Genomic DNA, 14,100 nt, shown 5'->3' with positions numbered 1-14,100 from the left:
TTGTCTGTGTTTCAGATTGCAGGGAGCATCACTGTTTACTCAGCCGCACCTTCACAGAAGGAAGTATGGAGTGAAACAGTATGTGATACCTTTGAGCTTTATATACATTATAAACTATTAATACTTTTAACTTTTTTTTTACCTTGATGACATGACATTTCAAAATGCTGTTTTATTTTTAAGTTTCTTTGGATTAAAGCTGGGGTAGACTGTTTTTTTTTTTGTTTTTGAAGAAGGCAAAAATCAACAACTGAATTTAAAAGAACTGAAAACTAATTTTAAATTTGAAACCAGAATTTGAAAATACATTCTCCTCATGCTGCTATCCAATGTCTGCTATCCGATCTCCAAGACTGACGTAAAACTTCTTGGCTTTAATGTATGTTCTGAACCAGTTTAACACACAGTCAGAAAGACCAACCAACTTTTCAAGATGACTGATTAAGATGTCATAGTCAATCGTATCTCATACTGTGCTTAGGTCTAAGGGTGTTTTCACACTTCCTCTAAGAGGACTCAGAGCTGTGACTCAGCATTTTTTGCACAAATGCAAACACTCCAACCGAACCCAGACCCCTCTGAGGCGGTGCGGTTCACTTAACCTGTGCCTTGTGAACACAAAACGCTCTGGGTCCACAAGAATAGAAGCTTGGCTATCGGCCTGTAGCTGGGCAGTGCATTTCCACCTAGGTTGGGTTTCTTTAGTATGGGTTTTACAACAGCTGTGTTGAAGGAATCTGGGAGGATGCCTGTTTGAAGAGATGTATTTACAGTAGCATCCTCAGGACTTGGCTTGAAACACTATCAAACACTGACTGCCAGCCTTGTAAAGCTCTGGTCATGTAATACAGCTGAATGACATGCTCAGAGAAGTTATGCCCTTTTGTTGGGATGTTTTGAATCCTTATGTTTTGTCTTTAGTCAGACAGATATCTAAAGACTTCTGCTTTACAGGCAAAACTGACCACTAAAACTTAAAACTCATTATTCTATGTAATTTGCTCCATAAATTGATCCTTACTTCTTTTCTATTGTCTTTGACAGTCAGTTCAAAGCTGTAGAGAAGTTCGCAGATTGATTGTTTGACATCCTGTGAACCTGCCCAAAGTTCAATATGACCACACCTGTGCGAATTGTGAAAGTCCTGAAGGAACACCTGGACGATCTGACTGAGGTGGAGCTAAAGAGATTTCAGTGGTACTTGGCCCAGAATGTGAGAGAAGGATGCAGATCTATTCTGCGGTCCCAGCTGGAGAACGTGACCAGAGAGGGAACTGTGGATAAAATGGTGCAGGTTTACGGGAGAGACGGTGCTGTGGAGACCACAGTGGACATTCTCACAAGGATGAATCATAATGACCTTGCAGTGAGGTTAACTCAAGGTAATATGTCTTAGTATGGCTTGGTTACCTCTGAGCATGGTCAGTGTTTTTATGAAATGGATCATGAATATGTAGAGAACACAAATTTGTATTCATTTTTTACATTGATACTGTAAGTTTATTGTGTAGCTGTGACCATTTCTAATGAGGTGTCAGCTTCATGTGAAGCAGAAAGAGACTTAATGTTTCAGTGTTTCATGTTCTATATATATTATAACTCCCACTGATGAACCTGTGACTGAATAACAGCTGTAGTATTTCTTAACATTTTGTTTACTTGATTTACAGCCATAATGGAGGCAAACATGGAACAGCAACCAAATGAGCCGTTGTCCTCCAGAGATGCAGATTGGACTCAGGATCTTTCTTGTTCAATTTGTTATGATATTTTCACGGAGCCTGTGAGCCTGCAGTGTGGCCACAGCTTCTGTAAGACGTGTGTGCATGACTATTGGAGGGGGCAAATCTCTCGGAAATGCCCATATTGTCAGCAAGGTACACACACTGACCCTCCCATTAATTTCGCTCTGAGGAGTTTGAGCGAAAACTGCAGAAGGAGAGGTCAGTTTGATCCCTCAGGTGGACACAGCAGTGACTTAGTGTCTTATCAGGTGAGGTCACTCACATGTTCATGTAGGCTACGTGACTTTTGCTCTTAGTGTCACCATGGGGTTGACATTTGTTGGTTTGGTGAATTTGCGCCAGAACTCAGAACGCACTCCCAGACCCACAGCTACTCCCACAGCCACTGATAGATGTGCCCAAACATGTGGAAGACACAGTAAGTTTCGGGGCACATAAGTTCTGAATTAATTCATTTTTTGCCTCTGGTCAGGAAACTCACCTTTTGTTTTGTGCTTCTGTTTTATCTGTAGTCCCTGGTGTTCTGGACCCCACTGCTGCAAGGTCTCAGAGAAAGACAAGTTCAACAAGGACAAAAAGCTCACCAGTCAGACGTTGTTTTGTTTTAATTTGTTGTAGTATTTCTTGACCCTTCCATTACCCGCAGAAAGTCTGTCCACCCCCCACACCCTCCACCCCTGAGTCTGAGACAACAAACAGGTTAGTAACAGGGACGCTTGTGGATATAAACTAGTGACAGGGACCCTTGTGGATATAAACTTTTCTCCGTAACAATGGCAGACAAATGCTTCCACCTCCAGCCGTTCCAAAAGGGAAATCAGTTGGCAAAAGAAAGAAACGATGCAACAAGAAGTAAATTCATCAGTGCAATACAGTCGTGAGTTTCTAACAGACATTAGAAACTGCTGCAGAGATCTAACGCTACAACCAAGAGAGCTCAGGATGTGTAGCAAGCTTGGCCTGCTACGTCGAACTAGCCCTGAGATGACCATGGTTTCGCCTGGAGCTGTCCCAACGGGGAGACGCCGGCAGCGCTGTGACAGGACGTGGGAGCGGGGGAAGTGCGGAGGGGTTAGCTAGGCTAAGAGCTAACCCCATCAAACCAGCTGTTCCCAGTGTCCTTCTGGCGAATGTCCGCTCACTGGACACGAACATGGAATACATCCGACTATGGAGATCCACTCACCAAGGAGTGAGGGACTGCAAACAACTCAAAACCTGCAATAAAACAGTCAAACAGGCAAGAATATCACACTTTTCAAAACTCATTTCCGATCATAAAAACAACCCCAAATTTCTTTTCTCCACCTTCGATCTTTTAACCAGCACCAATTTTAATAAACCATCCAACATATCAACAGATGCCCTCTGCGAGGACTTTGCAGACCACTTCAGAAGTAAAATCGTGAAGCCCCTTCTGAAGAAGAGTAATTTAGATCCCAACATTTTTAATAATTACCGACCTGTATCCAACTTACTGTTTTTAAGAAAGATTTTAGAAAAACTGGTTTTTAACCAAGTAAATGATTTTTTAAAAAGAAACAGTATTTTAGAGAAATATCAATCTGGTTTTAGGATGAACCATAGTACAGAGACAGCCCTTTTAAAGATTTTAAATGATATCAAAAACCTCACAGTCTTGGTACTACTGGATCTAAGCGCCACCTTTGATACAGTAGATCACCACATTTTATTAAACAGACTCAGAAACCTGGTGGGCCTCTCTGGTACTGTTTTTAACTGGTTCAGCTCTTATCTCACAGATTGTTGTTTCTTTGTAAGTATGGATACATGTTCCTCCAGAACGCATGAAATTAGGTGTAGGGTGCCCCAAGGGTCAATTTTAGGTCCAATTCTTTTTAATCTATACATGCTTCCCCTTGGGGACGTCATCAGGAGACACGGCATCAGCTTCCACAGTTATGCAGATGACACACAGTTGTACATCGCCGTGTCTCCTGATGACACAGGGCCAATTGATGCCCTTTTTAACTGCATTTTAGATATCAAGTCATGGATGGCAGTGAATTCCTACAGCTCAACCAGGACAAAACAGAGGTTTTAATTATTGGTCCTGAAGGCCAGAGAGAGAAACTTTTACCAAAACTACAAGATTTTAAACCTTCACAATGTGTAAAGAACCTGGGTGTCATTTTTGACTCTGAGCTTAGTTTTATTCTACACATCAAAAATGTAACAAAGACAGGTTTTTATCATCTTAAGAATATAGCCAGAGTCCGCCCGTTTCTCTCTCAGGCTAACACGGAGGTGCTGATGCATGCTTTTATCTCTTGTCGTTTAGATTACTGTAATGCCCTGCTGTCTGGTCTTCCCAAAAAGACCATCTCTAACCTGCAGCTACTCCAAAACTCAGCCGCACGAGTGCTGGCGAGGACCAGAGGGTGGGAGCACATTTCACCAGTTTTACAATCGCTGCATTGGCTCCCTGTGTGTTTCAGGATCGATTTTAAGGTTCTTTTATTAGTTTTTAAATGTCTTAACGGCCTTGGGCCATCTTATTCATTTGACCTGCTTTTATCATATCAACCCTCGCGGATCCTGAGGTCCTCCGGCACCGGCCTTTTAATTGTTCCAAGAGTTAGAACAAAAACCCACGGGGAGGCTGCATTCAGCCATTATGGCCCTCACTTATGGAACAGCCTGCCAGAGAGCATCAGGACTGCAGAGACTGTTGATGTTTTTAAAAGGAGGCTCAAGACTCACCTTTTTAATTTAGCTTTTAACTGATTTTCATATTTTCAATATGTATTTATTATTTTTGTTTGTTTTTATTCTGCGAAGCACTTTGTGCTGCATTTTTAATGTATGAAAAGTGCTAAAAGTTTGATTGATTGATTGATTGATTGATTGAAAGTAGAGCAGAGTAGAGCAGAATAGAGTAGAGCAAAGTAGAGTAGAGCAGAGTATAGTAGAGTAGAGCAGAATAGAATAAAGTAGAGCAGAGTAGAACAGAGTAGAGAAGAGCAGAGGAGAGCAGAATAGAGTAGATTATAGAGTAGACCAGAGTAAAGTAGAGTAGAGTAGACCAGAGTAAAGCAGAGTATAGAGTAGAGTAGAGCAGAGTATAGTAGAGCAAAGCAGAGCAGAATAGAGTAGAGCAGAGTAGAGCAGAGCAGATTATAGAGTAGAGCAGAGTATAGTAGAGTAGAGCAGAGCAGAATAGAGTAGAGCTGATTACAGTAGAGTAGAGCAGAATAGAGTAGAGCATAGTAGAGTAGAGCAAAGTATAGCAGAGCAGAGTATAGCAGAGTAGAGGAAAGTAGAGCAGAGTAGAATAGAGTATAGCAGAGCAGAGTATAGCAGAGTAGAGCAAAGTAGAGCAGAATATAGTAGAGTAGACCAGAGTAGAGCAGAGCAGAATAGAGTAGAGTAGAGCTGATTACAGTAGAGTAGAGCAGAATAGAGTAGAGCATAGTAGAGTAGAGTATAGTAGAGCAGAGTAGAGCAGAACAGAGCAGAGAAGAGCAAGACTTTGGACCACAAAATTATGGGGTTTAACTACTGACCATTCCATTTTGTCACTACCGAAATGATCATGTCACTACCGAAACTTTACCATAGGTTTCGGAAGTGACTGTTTCGGTAGTGACATTCCTAGCAATTTTCAGGATAACTAAAGAATGCTAGCAATCACATGGCTAACAAGCACATGTTTGAAGAGTTGTTCACACAGAAAAACATAATATTTTGCATAAACCCCCCAAATTTTTACATAATTGAAGAGAACGTGTTTGGTAGTGACAATTTTAAAAGTTACACACTGATTTTCAGACTTTGGAAGACATTTATTTAAAAAATGATGGGAGTCAGCGACTTACCATGCGGCCATCTGGGACGGGGGTGCAGTACTACCCCCTTCTCAGAAATTCAGGGGTGTGGCTAAAATCCAGCCTCAACCAGTGCATTAAAACTCTTGTGTTTCGGTAGTGACATGAAAACAAGGGACACTATTTTTTTAGCATAGTTTCTTCATTTAAAAATTAATCCCACAATACATCTAAATCTTTCAACTTGTGTTTAAACTTAATCACAAAGATGTTTTAAATTAGACTTTTGAAAAAAATATGAAAAATGTTTTAAGTGTTATTTACATGAATTGAATTTTAGAGGTCAGGGTTGGGGACTGCTACTTCCCAATACAAAGTACCCTATAAATGGTGATTTTGTATATATTTAGCTTATCACTTTTTCATTTAATGCCCTGGGTTTAAACAGGTCTTAACATAATCTTTGTAAATATCTATGCCTGAATACTCAATTATATCATTTTTGTTGTTTTTTTGTTAAGGGACAGCACTTTGCACAAAATCGGTAGAATGCCCCATACACAAACAATTCATGGTGCTGTGATGTGAAGAGGAGCTCCCAGTTCTGCTCTCAGGATGTGGAGTTTTTGACTGTGAAATGTCGACCCTTTTCATCTTACTATTGCACTAAATGTTCTTTCTTATATGTTGCACAAATATGTTTTGTTTCTGTTTGCTTGGGGTATGCAAAATGTCATTTCGTTTTTGTGCTGGTTCAGTTCAGTTCAGTTCATAACATTATGACAACACAGCATCCAGTTGCTAATGGCTAACATTAGCCTACTGTAGCGTAGCCTCTGAAACATTAACGTTATCTTCCTTGTGCGTTTCCACTTACTAGTAACGTTAACGCTACTGTCTAACGTTAGCACTGTAACCTTATTCTTTTTTTTTGTGACCAATTTTTTATTGGTTTTTCCATTTAATTTAAAACAAACAAACAAACAAACAGATGTGGCAAGCATCAATTGGACAATAATAGCAACAGCAACAAAGAAAACAGAATGGTAGTGTAGCATAACAAACAAAAAATAGATAAATAAATACTACCAACCAAACATATCAATAATAATAATAAAAAAAAAAAATAATAATAATAATAATAATAACAATAATAATAATAATAATAACAATAATAATAATGAAAAATAGATAGACAACCCCCCTCCCACCCCCCAAATCTCAAGGGGTCCACAGGCTTTGTCTCTATGAAGTACACTGATGAACATACAAACACGCATAGCAATTCAGAGCTTTTGAACAAGCCTCAACCAATACTGCCCTCAAAACCCAATGCCTATAGGGCCCTTGAAAGGGGGCTGGACCACTTAAATGGAGTCAATGTCATAAGAAACTCAATAATCTTTATCAAAAAGTAAATAAATACAAAATAAGTAAATAAAACCAGAAGAGAGGAAAAAAAAAGAGAAAAAAAGACAAGAAAAAAAAAAGGGAGAAATAAATGAGAAAATATATACTCGGAGTGCCACAACCCAATAAAAGAAAAAGGAGGAACCAGGTAAGTTAAAGAGTTTCTGAATGTCTGAGAATGAGCGGAGACCTTCAGCCCCAAAAATATCAAATAATGTAAACACACCATTATTTGCCCAACTGGAAAAATATATAGGACGCCCTCCCAACTGGAGACGAGAGTTAAAGAATATGGGTGACTGGAGATACCAATTGGGAGACACTTTACAACATTTTTCAACAGCGCTCCAGGTGGAAATTAGCTCAGTGATGACAGACCCAAATTTCAGCTTAGATTGTTTAATAGAGATGTTGGACTAAATAAGATCTTGTAATCGGTGGGGCTGAACAATACTTTCCTCAATAGGACGCCAAGATACACAAGATGCTGTGTCAAACCAGGTGGAGAGAGGGCGCAACACAAAGGACCAATGATACAATTGAAAGTTTGGGAGTCCTAAACCGCCAAATTTTTTTTGTCTTTGAAGGACAGATAATTTAATTCTGGGTCTTTTACCAGCCCAAATAAATTTAGAGAGTAGTGAGTGAATTTTCTTCCAATAACCTTTGGTAGGTGCCAGAGGAAGCATAGAACTAACAAAGTTTATTCGGGAGAGAGTATTCATTTTAATCACTGAAATACGGGAATGAAAAGACAAAGATGAGGAGCTCCACTTTTGAAGACTGTTTTCCACCTCAGCAAGCACTTTCTTATAATTGTTAGTCACTGTGGCTGAAACTGTAGGAAAAATTGAGACTCCTAGATATTTAAACGTCTGGACAACTGGTATGTTTAGTGTGGCTGCGATGGTAGGAACCTGTCCAGTGGAAGAGTTCAGAGGTAATAGTGCAGATTTTCCCCAATTGATTTTGTATCCTGAAACCTGGCCAAAGTCCTTGAATATGTTTAAAAGGTGATGAAGACTATGAGAAACATTATGGAGGAAAAGAAGGATGTCATCTGCATACAAAGATATAAAGTGTTTGGTATTATGTATACTAATAGGGTTATGGCTGATTGACTGCCGGACTGCCTGGGCAAGAGGCTCAAGAGATAAAACAAATAACAAAGGCGAGAGGGGACAACCCTGTCGAGATCCTCTAGATATGAGAAATTGCCTAGAACAGGTGCTCCCTGTCAACACCATTGCAGTTGGGTCATTATATAAGGTTTGAGTCATAGATAAAAAGTTATGTCCAAAGCCCATATGATGCAAAACCTGCCACAGAAAATGCCACTCAAGGCGATCAAATGCCTTCTCTGCATCAAGCGACAAAATGGCATTTGAAGAATCTGCGGTGTTGGAAGCTTCTATGATGTGGAAAAGGCAACGGACATTATCTGAGGCAAGGCGCTTCTTAATGAAGCCAGTCTGATCCGCATGAATTAGAGTAGACAGATGTGGTTCCAATCGGGAAGCTAAGACTTTGGCAAATAACTTAGTATCAGCATTTAAAATTGAAACAGGACGGTAACTTGAGCACTCAGAAGGATCCTTGCCCTTTTTTAAAAGTAAAGAAATAATAGCAATATTAGTATTCTTAAAGAAAGAACCATTATTAATTGTAGAATGAATCATCTCCAGTAAAAGAGGACCAGTTTGAGGCCAGAAGGCCAGATAAAACTCTGGGGGTATACCATCAAGCCCTGGGGATTTATTCTTACTCATGCTCGCTAGGGCTTTGTGCAATTCACTCAGGGTTATTGGAGCATCAACTTCAAGGGCAGATTCATAAGGAAGCTTTGGAAGTTGAAGGGGATTCAAAAAGCTTCTGCATGCATGCTCATTATAAATAAACTCTGAGGAGTATAAATTGGAGTAAAATGAGCAAAAAATATCATTTACCTCAGTTGGAGCAAAGCACAATTTACCTGTGGAAGATTTAACAGACGATATGTTAGCCAATTGTTCATTGGTTTTGAGTTTCAAAGCCAGTAGATGACTTGGTTGGGCACTGTACAAGTAATCAAGTTGCCTAGTCCTATGAATGAGAAAATCAGATTTGTTCCTGAGTAGTTGATTAAGGTCTTTAATTAACAGGTCTCGCTCGAGAATAAGGTCAGAGGTAGCATTCAGAGACAAAGAACTCTCTAAAGTTGCAATTCTATTTTCTAAATCTACAATATGCTGCCATCTTGTTTTGTTTAGATTAAAGGCAAATCCAATTGATTTGTCCCTTATGAACCCTTTTACAGCTGACCAGAGTACCCTGGGATCATCAACAGAGGGTCTATTTATCGCTAAAAATTGGTCCAGTTGTTCTTTCATTTCCCTTAGAAAGGATTCATTCTGCAATAAATTGGAATTAAACCGCCAACGGGCCGCTCGTTTGGGGCCCGAAGGGATTGCCAGTTTGCCAAATACAGCCCTATGGTCAGAAAGAGACATAGGAAGAAGAGCGAAATCAGAGGCTTTTTCAAATAAATGTTTAGAAATGAAAATGTAATCTATACGGGAAAAAGTTCTATGACGTGATGAGAAACAAGAGAACTCCCTTAGAGAGGGATTAGCTGTCCGCCAGACATCTACTACGGCACAGTCTGAAGCCCATTTCCTTAATGCAGAGGAAGCAAGACGCTGGTTTGCCCCCTCAGCTACACCAGTTCTATCTAATGAGTGTAACCAAACCGCATTAAAGTCACCTCCTATTATTAGACCAAAATCAGATAAATTCAACATAAGTTTAGTCAGATAATCAAAAAAGCTCCTATCAAAGGAGTTAGGGGCATAAACAGAAACAAAGGCTACTTTTTTATCATTTACTAGAGTTTTAATAAAGACTACTCTACCCTCAGAATGCTTCCCAGAGCCTAAAATTGTAAACTGAAAGCTACGTTTAGCAATAATCGCTACTCCTCTGTTTTTTTTTCAAATTTGAGGAGGAAGCAATAACATGATAAAATTTATCATGAAGTCTGGAGACATCCCTTTCCAGTAGATGAGTTTCCTGAAGAAGAGCCACATCTATTTTCATCCACCGCAAAAAATCCAGAGTGCTTGTACATTTATGAGGAATATTAAATCCCCGCCCATTCCAAGACAAGAGAGAGACACTAGTCATGGGTGACTGAGCAGAAAAATAATATCAGAAAAATGAACCAAAAACAGCCACCACGAATGCAAAATAATAAGTGTAAAATTCTATCCCTTGGGTCCTGTCCCACCCAGCCATTATCCCGCAATCCTGAGACACCCTCACCTACCCACCCAGCCTGCCTTCTTTCCCTTCTGAAACCCAAGAAAACGAGTCCCAAACCAAACAGGCTCTCACAGCCCACCCTCAAAAAAAGGAAACAGATGGAAAAAAAGTCCATCCAGAGCCCACCCCCACCCACCCCCCAGAATTGAAGTGACAGTGAAGGACAGTCAGATAACCCCTTCCTCTCCATAAAAAAAAAAAAGATAACCTTTATTTGAGTATACATTGCATAATAAAGAGAAAAAAAGAAAGACTGGGTTCATAATATTAAAAAAAACAAAAAATTGATGCAAAAGAAAACTATTAGGCTACAAGCCCCAATTGTTAATAAGACTCAAGTAGGGTTATGCCAAAATCAAGCAAACATAGCTAATAAAAAAAGAAAAACATAACAAAAAGCTGCTATTCATTAGAAAACCATCAGTACTGTAAGTGAACGATGAGAATAATAGTATCCTGCCAGATATAGGTTGCTGCTTAACAAAGCAGATAAATGATAATGTCAGCACAACAAAAAAAAAAAAAATAAAGTGGCAGGCCTTTCATGACAAAGTTGCCGATAAAACAACTGTAGAAAGTCAGAATGACAGGGACGCCTCCTGAGTGACGTCCCATCAGCTCTGACGCGTCCTCCAGGAAGTAAACAAACCAGCGTGTAAGGACTTTGACAGTACGGTACAGTAGAGTAGACAAGAGCTCAAAACATGAGCCTTACCCCAGCCAGTAACCGTATTCTAAAACTCATCAGTCATCACTGACTCCGGTTGAGTTTTAAAACGTTGCGTTTGACTGTCTTTGTTGTAACATTACACTCACTCTCCTCTTCCGTGTATCTAACGTTACCTTGCCAACGGCTACGTCTATAATGAGGACGTAATGGAGGAGGGGGGAGTAGGCCTTCGGAGGGAGGTGGAGTTGCAGGAGGAGGATGGGACTTTGGAGGGAGGCAGGAGTTGTGGATGTTCAATTTTTTTCTAAGTGCTGTGTGAAATGCAAGAAAGGTAAGAGTTGCTTTAATGCAACGGCGTAGGGTCTGCCACACAATTATAAATCCCGCTTGGGCGCTGGCCGCGAAAATGACAATTGTGAGCTGTGCACCCCTTGTGCTTGGTGTAAAATAGGGCCCCTACTTCGACCGCTGAAGCCTCATATTAACTTGAGTATGAATGATAACAAGGAGCAAAAACTATTTCATATGAGTACTGTTTTAAGACTGACTTGAAAAATGTGATCCTGTCCTTTAAACCTGGGCAGTAGCATCATTGTGGGCAGGGCCTCAGGTACTGTGGGGTCATGAAGCAGTCCCTGCTTTGCTCCACTGGTGAGCCAGCATCATCATAAATAGTTGACCACAGTAAATAAATTCTCCTTTTTGTTTATCTTCACTTTAATATTTCTATTATTATACTTATGATAGGACTGGCACCAGTGTGAGAGCACTGACTTAAAGCCAGAGAAAGTGAAAGTACTCACAGTCATTGTCTGCATTAGCAGCATTGAACAAGGACATGAAGCAGCAGGAACAACTCCTCATGGCTACACATTAGTGAAAATATTGGATTCAGCCCCAAAACAAAGGTGAGCAGCAAATGGTGCCAATGGAGAATTAGAATCTTTAACATGATCACCTATAGCTAGCAGTTTCCTTTAAATAACCTGGATTAGCTTTACTGTATAGAGCCTGTTGTGTTATCATTTCACCAGCTGTTCTTCTTGCATTGTGTGTTGTTTAGCCCCTTTTTTTAAAAATTAATTTTGATTTGTATTTAGGTTCAGCTCATCTGCTAGTAGACAAAAGATTATGTGACAGAAGTAACCACAGGAAGTTGCAAGTTTCCGCATTCAAGGCTACTGAAGACAAAGACGAGTGCTTCCCTGTGGTAAGAGACAGGTTATTTAGTCTGAAGACAACACATTTATACATATATATATATAAATACATACAAACACATGTATATCTATGTTTTTCAACACCTATGTCAATGGTTTTCACAATATGTTCAGTTGTCTGTGTTTCAGATTGCAGGGAGCAGCACTGTTTTATTCAGCCGCACCTTCACAGAAGGAAGTAAGCAGTGTAACAGTATGTGATACCTTTGAGCTTTTTCCAAAAAGACATCATAAACTTAATACTTTTATTTTTTTTTTCCAAAATGCTTTTTTAAATATAAATAGATCTTATTATTGTTTGTTTGGATTAAAGCTAAACAACAACTAAATTTAAAAGAATTGAAAACTAATTTCAAATTTAAAACCAGAATTTGAAAATACATTCTCCTCCTGCTGCTATCCAATCTGCCGTAAAACTTCCTGCCTTTAATGGATGTTTTGAACCAGTTTAACACACAAAAAGATCAAACAACTTTTCAAGACGACTGATTAAGATGTTAAGTATCTAATACTGTGCTGAGGTCTAAGAGGACGAGAACTGAAACCTTATTTTGATTGTTTTAGTAAGAGCAGTTTCAGTGCTGTGGTGTGCTCTAAAGCCTGATTCAAATTCCTCCAGGATGCTATTCTCTTTAAAGGAGCTATATGTAAGAAATCTAAAGCAAATAGTTGTAAAATCATCCTAATATGTCACAGAGACGAAGGAATAATGTTCATATAACATACTGATCTCACCGACAACAATAGTACAGCCAGAATATTCACATTTAAAAAACATTTTTACTATACCTGCCAACAGTAGGCTGTGAAAAAGAGGGAGATTTTCTGGGGTAACGGTTGGAATGGCTGAATGGTTGGAATCCCCACCCGGGGGCATTGTAACAATGGATATTATTATTATTTAAGGCTCATTAAAAGTCATTTTGTTTACATATTTGTATTTATTGTATTCATATGGGTCAAGTTACGCCCCGGTCTAGGGGTGTGGGTGCTTAACATAAGGATACACAGGAACACAGGAGTAAATGTACAGGTGAGCAATTTATTGCTACACACTCTAAAAACACACTGTACAATATCGCACACAAAATGGAGCAAATGACATCAGGGTGAGCCCAGGCCAAAGCAACAAACAAAAAGCAACCTGTCTACCGACCAGCAAAATAACTGATTTCTAACAAAAACAAAAGAAACAAAAATACAATACTAGGCCTAACTCCCTAGGCTAACGAAAAACATGAGAAAACAGGTATAACAAAAATAGCAGCTCACCCCTACGCTCCGTGCAAACAATGATATGTGACAGTGACTATTTACAATATACACAAACGACTCAGTTGGCCCTAAGGCGCTGGTCTGAACAAAAGAAACAATTATTTAGCAAGGCAAGCTAAATAATCACACGTTAGTCACACAACAAAGTACTTATAAATCACAAAAACCAGAGAAACGATACAATGCCCTGCTGCCATGTAGGAGAGTGGGCTCGCGGCTTCCGTGTGGCCGGCATTATGAAGGCTGAGCCCCTTGCTCAACCAATCCAGCAGCGGTGATGTCACGCTCGTTATCCAGTAGCTGTTGACACTGAAGGCCAAGCCCCTTGCTCAGCCAATCCAGCCGTAGCGACGTCACGATTGTTGAGTGAATCACCGGCACACCTGTTAACAAGCATACGATCTCCGGACAGAAAGAGAGGTCTGACTTTCCACCAAACATACAGGTTAAATGCATATACATAGACATACACACATACACATAATAAATATACAGATCACAATGCACATATACACATAATGAATACACGGGCTGAGGGACGTAACAGCCCATATAACCCTACACCACAAATGAATACAATAAATACAAGTATGTAAACAAAATGACGAGCCTTAAACAATAATAATATCCATTGTTACAATGAAATGTGCAACAATGTACATCACAAAACGTGTGTTAAGTGCAAGTGCAAA

The 14,100-nt window shown here is 39.6% G+C and overlaps 1 protein-coding gene across 7 annotated transcripts in view; it reads left to right on the top strand.

Moving 5' to 3' along the window:
- The window catches only part of LOC117246659 (E3 ubiquitin-protein ligase TRIM35-like), a 50,170-nt gene that overhangs the window by 245 nt on the left and 35,825 nt on the right, over positions 1-14,100 (top strand). The window contains exons 1-3 of one of the 7 annotated variants that reach the window (XM_078163300.1): positions 11,697-11,821; positions 12,014-12,123; positions 12,263-12,311. Coding sequence is in view for 1 of the 7 variants with exons in the window: in XM_078163295.1 (XP_078019421.1) it covers positions 1,115-1,382 (268 nt within the window). In the remaining 6 variants the exon portion in view is untranslated. Of the gene's footprint in view, positions 1-1,040; positions 1,383-11,696; positions 11,822-12,013; positions 12,124-12,247; positions 12,327-14,100 lie in introns of those variants that run through there. The other 6 variants (XM_078163297.1, XM_078163299.1, XM_078163296.1 and 3 more) reach the window with 6 other exon arrangements.

The sequence above is a fragment of the Epinephelus lanceolatus genome, chromosome 21 (genome assembly GCF_041903045.1).
Source record: "Epinephelus lanceolatus isolate andai-2023 chromosome 21, ASM4190304v1, whole genome shotgun sequence".
In the NCBI taxonomy this organism is placed as follows: Eukaryota; Metazoa; Chordata; class Actinopteri; order Perciformes; family Serranidae; genus Epinephelus; species Epinephelus lanceolatus.
Note: the sequence above shows the minus strand (reverse complement) of the source record. Positions and strands in the feature narration are given on the sequence as shown.